At 41.1% G+C, this 13,336-nt stretch overlaps 1 protein-coding gene across 4 annotated transcripts in view; it reads left to right on the top strand.

The window, feature by feature from the left end:
* Nucleotides 1-13,336, top strand: part of POT1 (protection of telomeres 1) — a 78,544-nt gene that overhangs the window by 27,546 nt on the left and 37,662 nt on the right. For all 4 annotated transcript variants that reach the window (XR_011363855.1, XM_069976681.1, XM_069976688.1 and 1 more), the window contains 5 exons: nt 540-709; nt 3,538-3,608; nt 4,890-4,946; nt 9,965-10,121; nt 10,527-10,729. Coding sequence is in view for 3 of the 4 variants with exons in the window: in XM_069976681.1 (XP_069832782.1) it covers nt 540-709; nt 3,538-3,608; nt 4,890-4,946; nt 9,965-10,121; nt 10,527-10,729 (658 nt within the window). In the remaining variant the exon portion in view is untranslated. The remainder of the gene's footprint in view (nt 1-539; nt 710-3,537; nt 3,609-4,889; nt 4,947-9,964; nt 10,122-10,526; nt 10,730-13,336) is intronic.

Below are 13,336 nucleotides of genomic sequence, written 5' to 3'. Positions count from 1 at the left end.
TAAAAGTTTTGCCCCATTTTAAGGAAAATAGCAGCAAAGACACCACACAAACACAGTGTGGATATATATCTTCTGTTAATTTGACTCAACGTAAACCTTTGCAGTTTTTCACAGAAATTACTATTGTGCAGCACTGTGCACTTCTGCAATGCATATCTCCATGGAGCCTGTCTCCAGTGAGAGATCAAGTGCCATATACTGTAAGTCTATGGAGCCAGGTCACTGGGAAATGGAACCAGAGAGAGGGAGAATGGTGCTTAAAAGTTTATTCCAGCGCCAAGTTTAAAATACATGCGTTTTACGAAAATAGTACAGTGCTGCACAATAGCCAATTCTGAAAAGTAAAAAATACTGCAGGTATACCTTGTTCTGGTTGGTGCAGATTAACAGTATTGGTTAATCTCCCCAATCAGTGCCATACCACTCATTGTTTAGATCATATTTCTTTATTCATTCTAGCCACTGGGTGCTAACATTAAGACATTTGGATGACATACATCATGGACCAATTTTAAGTATTTATATTTCTAATATTTCAGATTGGAAGCTACATTGTAATACAAAATGTACATGCTAAACTACATAGTACAACTAATGAATGCCAAGAACATGATAAATATGTGGAATTTCACCTTCATGGGGGAACATGTTATGGACGAGGGATTACAGTGCCTGAAGACAATAATTTTGGTGTTAAAGAACTACAAAAGTAAGTAAACAGTAAATGTAATTTGTTGTTATAGCTTATTCTGTTTTACAGCACCAAATGTCAAAAAGTCATAGTTTAAAAAAAATTAAAAAAAAAAAAAATCTGTCAGCCACTGAATACCTACCGAGCTGGCAGCACCACTGGTTAGATATCAATAAAAGCATTTAGAACATGTTTTGTTTCCTGGATCTGCATTCTTATTTTCATTAAAACACTTTTTTTTTTCTAAATAAAAACAGACATAGGCAAGATAGGTATGTTCAGATTGCTTATATTACCTATTCAGTGGTGCCACCAGCTTGGTAGAGGGTTAGGGGGTGACAGCCCTGCTTTAACCCCTTTCTGACATGTCTCTGAGTAGAGCACTGATATTACTGTATTACTGATTAATGATACTTTGCGGTGGCTTAGCAATGAACAGTATAAGTAATTTAATGATTGTAATGATTTAAAGTTCTCTATAGTGACTTAAAAAGTTTTTTAAAAGGTTTGTTTTTTACCCCCCCCCTCTTTATTTTACTTCTAAAAGAAGTTAAAAAAAAAGTATATTAGGTTCATCCACTCCGAAAAACAAAGCCCTTTTTTTAAAAAAATGGCTATTTGCTGTTAAATGACTTACGTCTAACAAATCGATCGTCATTTTCACAGTGTGAACATAGCTTATGTGGGCTTTCTGGTTTTAAGGACTTCTGCATCATATCAAAACAGAAAGATTGTTGGGGTATGGGAACATTGTTAACCCCTTTGTTACGACCATTGTTACGACCGCAGCGTCTATGGGGAAATCTGATGTCTCCCGCTGATCAGGCGGCAGGAGGAGGCTGCGGCACATTGCCTCCTCCTGCCGCCACTGCTGATGTCCTTCCCCCGCCTCTCTCCCTCCCTCTCCGACCCCGTGCTCATCCCCCTGCCTCAGTCCAGCTCCCTCTCCCCATGCACTCCGGCAACCCCATTCCCCCGATCGGCTTCTTCCCCATGTGCTCCAGCCCCCCTCCCCCGATCGGTTTCTCTCCGTGTGCTCCGCTCCCCCCTCTCCCGATCTCCCGTCTATTAACCCGTTACATTAATTATACCACCCAAGGAACACCATTAAAAAAATAACAAAAAATCTAACCAAAATGACAATTTTTTGTTAATCCCGCCCCCTAAAAAAATATAGATAAAAGCTATCAGAACGTCACATGTACCCAAAAGGGGCACCACTAAAAACGTCAGCTTATGCTTAGAAAAAAAAAACCTCACATAACTCCATTGCCGAAAAAATAAAAATATTACTGCTCTTACAATATGCAAGACACAAACAGTTTTTATAGCATAAATGCCATAAACTATAATAAAAGCTATATAATATGGATATCTTTGTAATCGTACCGACCTGACGAATAAAGATAACATGTCATATGTGACGTATAGTAAACTGCATACAAAAAAATGGTGAAAAACAGCTGCTAAATTGTGTTTTTTATTCGTACCACCTTATTAAAAAATTAACTAAATATCGATCAGGGTGTCACATGTCCCTCAGTATGGTACCGGTGGAAACGTCAACTTGTCTTACACAAATATTTTGGCACCGCAAGGCCTCTGTGACATTGTATAATGGCTAAAAAAAAACTGAAATAAGAAAAGACCCCAAAATTCCCCAGGTCTCTGTCATGTCTGCGGCCTGTGGTTAAGTCAGGTGATGCACAGCAGACACATATGGGGGATTTATAGAAACATTGGAATAAGGGGAATAAATAGTGAGATCCATTTCTCAGTCAGTATTTGCTGTGTTAGAGGGAAAATGGATTAAAAAGGAATATCTGCCAAAAAAAATGAAATCTTTAAATTTCCCCACCAACTTGCTTAAATTTCTATGAAACACCTAAAGGGTTAATACACTTATGAAATGTTACTTTGAATACTTTGAGGGGTGCAGTTTTTACAGTGAAGGGGTTTATGGGGGTAACTAACATACAGGCCCCACAAATCTACTTCAGAACTGAACTGGTCCCTAATAAAATCAGAATTTAAAATTTTCCTGAAAATGTGAAAAATCGCTGCAAAATTTCAAAGCCCTCTAACATCCTAACAAGTAAGAGGACGTTCACCAAATGACGTCACCATAAAGCAGACATGTTGTAGATGTTGCAGTAATAATTAGTTTATGTTATATAACTATTTTTCTTAGGAGAAAAGAATTTTGAATATAAAGAAACGTAAATGTTTCTAGTTTTTGCGCAAATGTTGTGTTGTCTACAAAAAACTACTGAGTGTATCAACCAAAGTATACCACTAACATAAAGAGGAAAATGTCACGAAAAAACAATATCAGAATAACCGCGATAGTTAAAAGCATCGCAGAGTTATAACTACATAGAGAGAGACAGGTCAGATTTGAAAAATAGGCCCTGGTCATTAAGGCCAAAACAGGCTGAAGAGGCAAGGGGTTAATATTAAAAATAAATGGGTCCATGTCCAACCAAATTTTCACTTTTAAAATCATTTGTGAGTTCCACTTATCCATTTACTTTAGAAGGCCTTATAAATTAGGAGACTTCTTTCCCAAAGACCCTTTAAAGATTGGAATGAAGAAACATCCACATGCTGGGCAATCATCAGTTCAGTTAGGAGTAGACTATTTGTTGTTGACAATTGCTTAGGCAAAATGACCACTCAGAATGGGCAAAGTTTGTCAAAAAGCAACGTTTATTTTGCCATATAATGATTTAACATGTCTACCTTTTTGTACCTGAAAATAACAGAAACATCCATATTCCTCTGCTTCTAAGCTATTGTGTTATAAAGAATGTACATCTGAAATTTACCTTTTTTATTTATATAAGGATCCTGGATGCTGTAGATCTGAAACAGAATCAATCATTACACCCAGTAACTACATCAGATATTCATTCAAGTATGTGTATATTTTTATGCTGGCTTAGTTTTGTGCCTATAAAGTGTACCTCCAGTGAATGTTGAAAAATGCAGCACTGTTCAAAATAGTCTTATTTTCTAGTATGCATCAATTCTCAGTCCATCTCCTTGGCTGCCATCTCTATCATGTGACCCAACTTCATATTCTATTACATAGTTATATGCTGCGGGAGAATGAGTGCTCGGAAACATATTCTGGCGCCAAATATAAAATTGGTGCATATTAGAAAAATGTACAGTGACAGTGCCGCCATCCCTGTCTCTGATGAACTGGCATGCCTTCATCCTTCTACTGCTTTTGCTTTTAAACAGTTCCTATGTTTAGACCAACTTATTACCATTTATACCACATAATGAACATGATAAAAACGAAACCCAAACAAACTAATCTATATCTTGTACACTCACCGGCCACTTTATTAGGTACACCTGTCCAACTGCATGTTACCACTTAATTTCTAATCAGCCAATCACATGGCGGCAACTCAGTGCATTTAGGCATGTAGACATGGTCAAGACAATCTCCTGCAGTTCAAACCGAGCATCAGTATGGGGAAGAAAGGTGATTTGAGTGCCTTTGAACATGGCATGGTTGTTGGTGCCAGAAGGGCTGGTCTGAGTATTTCAGAAACTGCTGATCTACTGGGATTTTCACGCACAACCATCTCTAGGGTTTACAGAGAATGGTCCAAAAAAGAAAAAACGTCCAGTGAGCGGCAGTTCTGTGGGCAAAAATGCTTTGTTGATGCCAGAGGTCAGATGAGAATGGGCAGACTGGTTCGGGCTGATAGAAAGGCAACAGTGACTCAAATAGCCAACCGTTACAACCAAGGTAGGCAGAAGAGCATCTCTGAACGCACAGTACGTCCAACTTTGAGGCAGATGGGCTACAGCAGCAGAAGACCACCCGTTACTAGCATGGTGTACCTAATAAAGTGGCCGGTGAGTGTATATGCCCATGGTCTATTCCTGCATAGCACAAGTTTGCATCATTAACACAAATGCAGTAGTGGCCTAAAATGAACAGTATACCAACAAAACACAAAAATCACTGAACTCAGGCTTCCTTCTCTGGAGAGAGGGATATCTGGCTATCCCCGTGTTGATTCTAAATGTTGATTCTATTTGTCTAGTGCAAATATTTTTAGAGTAGTAAATAAAGTATATTTAATATCATGAGATTCAGTGCAGTATTGAGAACTGTTTGTTGAAGTGCAGTCATGAGAAAAGTTATTTTTCGTTTCTTTTATCTTACATGCAGGTCAGATGTCACTGCCCTTTGATGCCTTGGAGAGATGCCAGCAGCTTTCTGTGACAGGTATAAAACCATTAATGGATTTGAAGATCACAGAGAGAAAAGCTTCCTGCACAGCAGGTTGTATAGTTATCTGAAATGAGCTGTTCTCTTGTAGGGTTCATATCAAACTAGATTTTAGATGAAAGAAAGTAATAATCGGAGAGTATAAAAACAAATAAAGCTCATCCTTTTTCTTAAATATGATGTTTTAGTACATCCCTTAACCCACAAAATTTATAAATATGTATATATTAACAACTTTTTTCATAGTGATTATGTGCAGAATCTATTTATTCTGCATTCTGTTCTGTGGCAATTACGGTGGGGCTGCAGTTTGGTCTTGGTCACAGTTTCTACAAGACTGCTAGCTCAAATCAAACTTGTCAATTGTAACGTCTCCTCTCCTGTTAACTTATTGCTGAAGCTGCTGTTAATAGTTTGGATCAAATACTTCTACCACCAAAGCCACTTATCCCTTATCCACTGCTGCGTTGCTACTCCATTCAAAGTCCTGTTCCTAAAAACATGGTCCCAACAGTTGAACCACCTGATTAGACACTTATCCACTGTTCTGTGCATAGGAAATAAGTGTCTATGATGGTAGAAACCTTTAAATCTCCCTTACACTATTTAATACGGCTTCGGGCGCTGATATCTTCGTCGGGACCGGCTCCAGGAACAGGACTCGTCGGAAAGGGTAAGTATCCGGGCGCTGCACAGGGGGGTCGGGCGGACTCTGTGCCCGCGTCCCCGGTGACAGGTTCCCTTTAACTTCACCTTCCCCTTTTTTTGCAGAGCCACACAAAATGCAGATTACTGACAATATTTTTTGCGGATTGCGGGCCATTGCAGACATCATATGTCCTGAGAAACTAGTAAAGTGTGAATGTAGCCTAAGCTTTGGCATGTTGTCCTTTTGGTAATATGGCCTGACTTAATAATGTAACCGCACTGTACCTCGCTCGGCTAGTCTTGAAAAAGCCTTATAAATATTTAAGGGCTGTATTGTTTGGGCACAGTGATAATACTTTGTGTTAAGATATTGCAGCACATTCGAAACTTACAAATGTTCACAAGTTCTATTTTTACTGGAACGGCTCCCAGAAAGGTTACTCACATGTTTATAACTTGCTAACAGAAAATGTGGAATCTACAATGTATAACAAACTCCCATACATCCTGATATGGGTAATTCCTTCACTTATGACCAATGGTTATCTGCAATCAGAATTATTTCTCGGAATTCTAAATGCATAAACCACGCAGAAATCATGCGTAAAATACATATGAGATGGTACCTCACTCCTTCAAGACTATCTCACATTATTCCAGACCATTCTAATCTCTGCTGGAGAGGCTGGGGCCAAATTGCCAACCAATTACATATGTGGTGGTCCTGTCTAAACATTTCCAAGTACTGGAAAGATGTATTTAATTTGATTTCCAAGACTACTTTAAATACATGCCAATTAGACGCAGCCTTAGCGATTTTGGATATCAACCTAGAATCATTTCCTTTTGCCACAAGAACGACTCTTCACCATATACTCATTGCAGCCAGACTAGCGTTAGCTCAAACATGGAAGTCACCCAGTCCTCCTTCAATTTTTGAAGTAATAAACCGAGTTAATTTAAAATGTGCATATGAAACTTTTCTTTCTCCTGCTTCGAATTCTACCTCAAAAATACAAGACTATGGAAACCATGGACCTCTTCACTCTATGCCAAATAAGTTTAATCACAAAGTTTAAGGTGAACGTTAATCTTCTTTCCATTTTAACTTGTTCTCTTTCTTCTAGGCTGTATACAAGTTTTCTTTGTTACTCTATTTTAGGCCTCTTTAAGGCCTTGTTTGTAAAAAAATTAATTTTGAAAAATTTTGAATAAAAATTTAAAGTAAAAAAAAAAAAGATATTGCAGCACATTCAAACTGCAAGTACATCATGATATCTTTATGGACTATACTTATTTGAACATAGCTGTGTATGTCAGTAGTACATAGCCATTACTTTAAGCCCTCTCCGCCCCCGCATTGTGTGTAAAATTACTAAATGCTCTTATGCAAATTACTAGCATAAGAGCATTTAGGGCATTGCTCGGGCCCGGAGAGCATCGCCGCGCCCAGCCTTCCCCCTCCTGTCCTGCCCACTATGCATATTCATAATTGTATAGTGGGCTGTGTACACTGCGGCTGCGCAGGGAAGCAGTCCCACCGGAGACAGGCTGCTTCCCGCGCATTTGTGAATCCCCCGGGCCGCCGCCGATCCTCCCGGAGGTTCCTCAAGACGTAAGTATAAAGTCTATCTTATACTTATGTCCTGGGGACTTCCTGGAGGATCGGTGGCGGCCCGGGGGGTTCATGCATGCACGGGGAAGCAGCCTGTGCTTCCCTGCGCAGCCGTAGTGTAAACAGCCCACTATGCAATTATGAATATGCATAGTGGGCAGGACGGGAGGGGGCGGGCTGGGCGGGGTGGGGCAATGCTCTCCGGCCCAAGCAATGCCCTAAATGCTCTTATGCTAGTAATTTGCATAAGAGCATTTAGTGATTTTACACACAGTGCGGGGGAGGACAGGGCTTAAAGTAATGGCTATGTATTACTACTGACATACACAGATATTGCGGCATATCAGCAGATTCTCTTTAACAAAATTTGCATAAGTCAAAAGTGCTAGGAAATGTTAGAAACTTTATTATATCTTCTTATAGAAAAATGTGTGTTTTGGGTTTGGCTGACATAAATATAAAGTGTAAAGGAACCTTAACTTACAGAGAGATTGGGTCACTCTCTGGCCACAGAAATCTGTAAGGACAGTTAGGGCCCTATTACAAAAAACTATTATCGGCCGATTACTGGCAGCTCCGGACAATAATCATTTTGTGCAATAGCATATACAGAAAAGCAACGGTTAGCCGATATGCACAATGTCGTCAGAGTGTTGCCTTCCAGCATGTAGCGACGATCTGCTGGTTGTCGCTTTGTGAAATAGGAGTGGTGACAATACACTGCCGCTCTCTTCTATGGGCCACCCAAACGATCTAAAGATTATCTGGGCAGCCCCCCGTGGTCCCTCTGCTCCTACCCGCTTGATGTTTTTGCGTGTAATAGCACAGGCAGCAAACAGGGAACAAGGAGCAAGCGAGCCCTGATCTGACAGGTCGCTGCTTACTTCCTCCACAATATTGGGCCGTGTAGTAGGGCCCTTGTTCCTTAGAGAGGAGAAAACTGGTGCAAAAGACAGCATGCAAATCATTTAACCTCCAGAAATACTGCTTTTCTCATGTATGAACAGGATAGCTTATTGTGTAAAGCCACCTGAGTGGTATGCCTTAATGACAATGCCTTAACCATACACTTTGGCTGGGTTCCTACAGTGTTCAAGAGAACCAATCATAAAGCCCCTATTACACGGGGCGATGTGGAGAGCAAGCGAGCGGCAAGCTGTCAGGTCAGCGTTTGCTTGCTTCTCTGTCCCCCACCGACTGCCAGTGCTATTACACGCTCCAACAGAGGAGCGCATCACAGGTAAGAGCCAGGGGGGACTGCTGCCCAGGTGATTGTCCGGGCAGCCCATAAGAGACAGGGACGGTCTGCTGCTGCCTAATACACAGATCGACGGCTGCTGCCTATTACACAGATCGAAAACAGGCTGATCGTTGGCGCTTCAGCCTTTTGAAAGTCAACGATTAGGCAAAATCGTTTATGTTGGCTGATTGTTGTCTTCTATGACAGAAAGCGATTATCGGCCGTAACGGTCAGTCTTGGCCAAATACGGCCAATAATCGCTTTGTGTAATAGGGCCTAAGGGTACAAACACACTTGCCGGATCGGCAGCGAGTCCCCTCGCTGTGGATCCCGGCCCTATACTTTCAATGCCAGACAAACTCGCAGCAGGGATGTACATCCCTGCTGCGAGTTTGTCCGCAGCCCGCCCCGTTAACCCCTGCCGGCTGGACACTATACATTAACAAGTCCCCGCTCCTGCTTGCTTCGACGGTTCCCGACACGTCCCGCCCGGCCAATCAGTGCGCTGCCCCGCCGCAGCGCACTGATTGGCCGAGCGGGACGTGCAGACATCGGGAGCCCCGAAGCAAGCAGGAGCAGGGACCTGGTAATGTATAGTGTTCAGCCGGTGGGGGGTTAACGGGGCGTTGTTCATCCCTGCTGTGAGTTTGTCTGGCATTGAAAGTATTGGGCCGGGATCCGCAGCGAGTCTCGCTGCAAATACGCAGCGAGGGGACTCGCTGCGGATCCAGCAAGTGTATTTGTACCCTTAAGAAAATTGTGCCTTCAGCTATAATTACAGTGGTATATATTCCCCCAGCACTGTTTACAACCATGTAAGTTATCGCTATCAGCGTTATTCATATGGCCTGTTTGTAAATTATACCTTTGTAGGAATTGAAGCTTTCCTAATCGGCTAATTTGTCACGGCTGGGGGAAATGCCTATATAGGTATAATATACATACGGCCTGGGACATTTACAGAGTACATTTTTGAGCCATGAGTTACACTGATTAAGATTGCTTATATGGTTGGCTGTATATATGGGGGCTATATACCACAATTCATAGCTGCAGGCACGATTTTTTTTATAATTTGGTTTCCTTTAATGTTGCACCCTGGCATCTTATCAAAAAAGAGATGTTAACATGTGGCACACAGCAGTGATTCACTTTACTGATTATTGTTGGCTACTATCTTTTTTCGGGCCACTTTCCACTCCTTTAGCATTCATTGTGCTGTTCCTAATAGTGCGGCAGATTTATTGAGTACAGCAAAACAATGTGTAGGTGTGGGAAGTGTCCCAAACATAGTCACTAGCTTATTAGATTCAGGCTAATAAAGTGAATCAACCTTTTGCTATGTACCACAATATATAATGTATGTTCCCATTCCTTTTTTGACACTGTAAACTCATCCTTACACACATTATGGAACAAAAGTGTAGTTTAACAAATGGTTTGCTGTGTATAAATGTTGAATGCTGCAATAACATTTTTACATTTCCTTTTTATTTTTCATTTCTTTAATAGTACTTCCAGTTCACCAACAATGGCAGATAACGCCTCTTGCCAATATCATTAAAAGCAAGGCTCCTCAAAAATTTTGTATCAGAGCAAGACTAAAACACTTTCAACCATGTTTCCTATATCAGTCTGTTAAGCTTTACTGCACTAAATGTAATTCATTGTAAGTATTTATTTAAGTATGTAAACTAGTCATCTGAGAGTAGTATGCACACTGCACATACAGTATAAAGCTGACCATATAGTTAACATAATATCGTCCAGCTGACTGCTTCTACCTGAGGCATCATCACAGACATGCATGTTGGAATAGGTTGTATTTTAATGTTTGAAGGTATATAGAGAGGAAGTTAAGGCACTGCTTGAATTTCCCAATTTGTCCATGTGAAGTTTTATGTTTCTGTTCTTCTGAACATCCACATCATATTATTGTTCTGTGCTGGAAACAGTCACAAGATGTTTAACTTTCCTGATAAATTCCTGGCACATTTAATAGTGTATTTATTGCTATTCATTTGCTAACCCAAATTTATTATATAAATTCTCTAACAAATATCCTCTTCTTTAGACTGGATGCTCCAGATGATCAAAGCCTGAGCAAAATGTTTGCAGATTGCTTTAATGGTAATCCAAATAGAAATGCCCCAGATACATTTTGGTTTCAGTCAGCAGTATGGAACACAGAAAATCTTGATCGGGCTGTGGCTATTCATTTTGTGAAAAAATGTGATATTCTGCAAAGTCCAGAAGACTCTCTAATCCTTCTAGAAGGTAAAAAAACACAGAAGTGAAAAGTTAGACTGTAGTTCACAATGTAAACCTCTGGATGGCAGCATCATTACATGTAAATATTGTATTCTGTCACTCCTCTACCCAGATTTTTGTTAGCTTCTTCATTTGAGTTTTGTTTTCTTATGGTTCTATGCTTTACTAAATGTTAAGACTGATTCCTTACTCTCTTCCTGCGTACATACGTAACTATGTTGATTTGCAGGAATGTATTGCTAAGATGAAGGTACAGTAGTTCCAGTAAATGACACAGAAGCTGTGTCTGCTTAATCAGCAGTGGATTAGGTTATAATATACTGTATCTGTAATGATTATTGAGGCAAATAGATGAGCATTAATGGCGAACTCCAGTGATCTCATTAAAAATAAAATAGACGAATAGACAAAAAACACTCACAAATCCCCCATATGGACCAGATGGTCTTTTTTCTGCAGATAATTTTTAGTTTTTCTCTGTTTCTATGAGACGATGCTAAACACTAAAAAAAGTAAATATATAGTGATAATTCCTCCTACCAGCCTATACCCCTCATGTAGACAGTAAGCTTTTTTTTTTTTTTTTTTTAACTTTTTATTGAAGGATAAAGAACAGACACAAGCAATATCACATATATTCGACAAGTTGTGTGCATGACAGTTCAACAGAGCGACAAAGAGTGCTTGTGCATACAGGTAACATACATAATAATAAACAAAGGCAGCCAGATTTTTTCCACACAGCGAATCAGTAGTTATTCCACTTATGGGACACATGTACCATGAAGGACCTCCCCCGACTACAGGGGTGCATAAGTGCCTCAGTCATCCCCTCTAGGCAACGGAACATCCTGTCTGTCTATCCGCACAAACCTACTAGGCCGAAATTCTGTCAGAGGCGAGTCGCACCACCATCCCCATTCCTGGTACATCCGCGATGTTTATATACAATAAACTAAAGATAGCACAGAGTTAATCAGTTTTTTCCATTTACCGACTGTTGAGGGTCTGACGTCCATCCACCTTATTGCCACAGTTTTCCTCGCCATAAATAGGGATTCTTTCAGAAAAATTCTAAGATAATGTGGCCATATCTCTTCATCTAATAATCCCAGCAAGCAAATTTGAGGCGTGTGGGGGACCGTTATACCGATCATTTGTGACAGCTGGGTTGTAACTTCTAGCTAAAATGCCCCAACATCAGGGCTGGCCCAAAGCATGTGCCAAAAATCCGACCTCGGGCAATAGCATCTATGGCATTCCTCTGTAGGGTATCTGCCCATCCTGTGCATGCGGACGGGGGGTTAAATAGCTCTGATGAATGATAAATAGTTGTGTCAATCTATTTTTAATGGCCAGTGAAACAAAGAAATGAGAGAACAGGATGTCAGACCACTCTTCTTCAGTTAACTCTCCTAATACTTGCCGCCATCTATCTTCAATGGCAAGGGGTTATGTACCAGCCGGGATTGGATGAGAAAAGAATACGGCGCAGAGATGAGACCTCTAGGGCCTTGTAATCTAAACACACCGATAAGGGCATAGTTGGAAAAGGGTAAGGAGGGTCTGGGAAATCGGGCATTAAAAGCGTGCCGTAGCTGCAGGTATCTGTACATAGAGCCCTGCGGGAGTTCATGTTTTTCCTGTAGGTGTTGGAAGGAGCAAAAGGAATGTTCCCTATATACATCTCATAATTTACACAACCCATGTCTTATCCAGAACTGCGGCTCCAGTTGTTTAGAAAAATTAGGTAGATTAGGGTGGTACCATAAGGGTGTTTCCAGCATCACCTCCTGATTGTGTTATAGCCTCTTAACAGCTCCCCAGACCTGGCAAGTTTGTAGGCAGAGGCAGTAGTTGTGAAGGCTTCACATACCCCCCCCCCCCCTCCAAGACAGGCAATAGGTCTAAGAAGTGTGCTAGGTGGTGTTCCCGATTAGGCAAAATCCCTATAATACCCATAATGCCAGGTATCTCAATTGGCCCGCCAGATAATATAAAAATATATCCGGCAGAGACATTCCTCCCAGGGTCTTGGGTCTCTGAAGAGTTTGGAGGCTTAGTTTGGACCTTGAGGCGCCCCAGATAAATGTGGGAAACAGTGAGTGGAGGTTTCTAAAAAAAGGCCATGGGAATCTGGGCCGTAGGCGTGCTCCAACAAGTACAAACATTTGGGTAGGATAACCATTTTTATAAGGTTAATGTGCCCTGGCACCGCCAGTGGAGAGGTCCCCCATACTTTAAATTTAGCCTTGACGTATTCTAAAAGAGGGTGGATATTCATTTTAGCCTCTAGGGAGTACTGTCTACTGCGTATAAGCCCACCCTATCTTCCCTATCACCAATAATAATACATTTATTCATCGGGTGCTTCCGCAGTGTCAGCGCCATTGGCTCAATGGCCAGAGCGAATAGGAGGGGCGACAGTGGACACCCTTGACGGGTGCCACGGGACAGAGGAAAGTATTGGGAGTATATTCCATTTACCATGATACGTGGTTTGGGGGACTGATACATTAAGGACACCCACTTAATAAAATTGGGACCAAATCCAAAACGTCTAAGGACTTCCTGCAAATATCCCCATTCCACAGAGTCGAAGGCCTTGGCCGC

This window comes from Dendropsophus ebraccatus, chromosome 1, assembly GCF_027789765.1.
Source record: "Dendropsophus ebraccatus isolate aDenEbr1 chromosome 1, aDenEbr1.pat, whole genome shotgun sequence".
NCBI lineage: Eukaryota > Metazoa > Chordata > Amphibia > Anura > Hylidae > Dendropsophus > Dendropsophus ebraccatus.
This window is presented reverse-complemented; position numbering and strand designations above follow the sequence as displayed.